The sequence below is a fragment of the Empidonax traillii genome, unplaced genomic scaffold (assembly GCF_003031625.1).
Source record: "Empidonax traillii isolate 1590-97213 ecotype Southwest subspecies unplaced genomic scaffold, ASM303162v1 scaffold2469:size23709, whole genome shotgun sequence".
NCBI lineage: Eukaryota > Metazoa > Chordata > Aves > Passeriformes > Tyrannidae > Empidonax > Empidonax traillii.
Window position 1 is genome coordinate 14,066 of NW_020957662.1, and position 1,596 is coordinate 15,661.

The following is a 1,596-nucleotide window of genomic DNA, read 5'->3' on the forward strand; positions in this document are numbered from 1 at the left end:
GGCATTCCCTGCTCCTGAACATTCCCAGCCTGCTATTCCCTGCTCCTGAACATTCCCAGCCTGGTATTCCCTGTCCAGAGCCTTCCCAGCCCGGGATTCCCTGTTCCAGAACCTTTTCCCATCCCGGTTTTTGCAGCCCGGTTTTCCCGGTGGTTCCGGTTTTCCCAGTGGTTCCGGTTTTCCCAGTCATTCCTGGTTTTCCCGGTGGTTCTCAGTTTTCCTGGTGGTTCTCACTTTTCCCGATGGTTCTGATTTTCCCGGTGGTTCCGGTTTTCCCGGTGTTTCTCGGTTTTCCCGGTGGTTCCGGTTTTCCCGGTGGTTCCCGGTTTTCCCGGTGGTTCCCGGTTTTCCCGGTGTTTCTCGGTTTTCCCGGTGGTTCCCGGTTTTCCCGGTCATTCCTGGTTTTCCCGGTGGTTCCGGTTTTCCCGGTGGTTCCCAGTTTTCCCGGTGGATCCGGTTTTCTCGGTGGTTCCCGGTTTTCCCGGTCATTCCCGGTTTTCCCGGCCTTTCCCGGTGTTCCTGAGGGTTTTCCCTTGCCTTGCAGCGAGAACGAGGCGCTGTGGAGGGAGGTGGCCAGCCTGAGGCAGAAACACGCCCAGCAGCAGAAGGTGGTCAACAAGGTAAGGAAATCCCGCTTTTCCGCAGGGATGGGCAGGATTGGGATGCTCCCTGCGCTCCCTGCCTGTGCCAGGGCGCTGCCCAGGGCCCTCCATCCCCCTTGGAACGCACATTTTCCATGGATTCCCCCTCCCAGAGCTCCTTCTCTCCAGGTTCTGTGCCCACACAAACAGATTTTCCCCAGTTTTCTCCTCCCAGAGCTTTTCCTCTCCAGCTTGTCCCTGTTTTCCTCCTCCCAGAACTATTTATCTCCAGTTTTCCCTGGTTTTCTCCTCCCAGAGCCCTTTGTCTCCAGTTTTTCCCTGTTTTCCTCCTCCCAGAGCTCTTTCTCTCCAGGTTTCCCCTTTATTTCTCCTCCCAGAGCTCTTCCTCTCCAGTTTTTCCTTGGCTTTCTCTTCCCAGAGCTCTTCCTTTCCAGGTTCTGCCTTTATTTCTCCTCCCTGAGCTCTTTCTTTACAGGTTTTCCCTGTTTTCCTCCTCCCAGAGCTCTTCCTCTCCAGTTTTTCCTTGGCTTTCTCCTCCCAGAGCCCTTTCCCTCCAGTTTTTCCCTGTTTTTCTTCTCCCAGAACTCTTTCTCTCCAGATTCTCTCTGTTTTTTTTCCCCCAGAGCTCCTTCTCTCTAGTTTTCCCTGTTTTCCTCCTCCCAGAACTATTTATCTCCAGTTTTTCCCTGTTTTCCTCCTCCCAGAGCTCTTTCCCTCCGTTTTTTCCCTCTTTTCCTCCCTGCCCAGCTCTTTTCTCCCCTTTTCCCAGCCCCCCCTAACAGCTTTTCCCTCTTTTCCCCCCTCAGCTCATCCAGTTCCTGATTTCCCTGGTGCAATCCAACCGAATTCTGGGGGTCAAGAGGAAGATGTGAGTCTGCAATCCTGCACCCCCCGAGGAATTCCAGGGGGAGCCAGGAGAGATGGGAATCCCGGGATCCCCGGGAGCCTGGCAGGGGCAGGACTGGGAATCTGGGAATGCCGGGAGCTGCTTTTC

The 1,596-nt window shown here is 54.9% G+C and overlaps 1 protein-coding gene across 1 annotated transcript in view; it reads left to right on the forward strand.

Moving 5' to 3' along the window:
• The window catches only part of LOC114071952 (heat shock factor protein 1-like), a gene marked incomplete at both ends in the record, with an annotated part of 23,099 nt that overhangs the window by 13,655 nt on the left and 7,848 nt on the right, over window positions 1-1,596 (forward strand). Inside the window, 2 exons of the mRNA XM_027909845.1 lie at window positions 545-620; window positions 1,409-1,470. Coding sequence (XP_027765646.1) covers window positions 545-620; window positions 1,409-1,470 — 138 coding nt within the window. The remainder of the gene's footprint in view (window positions 1-544; window positions 621-1,408; window positions 1,471-1,596) is intronic.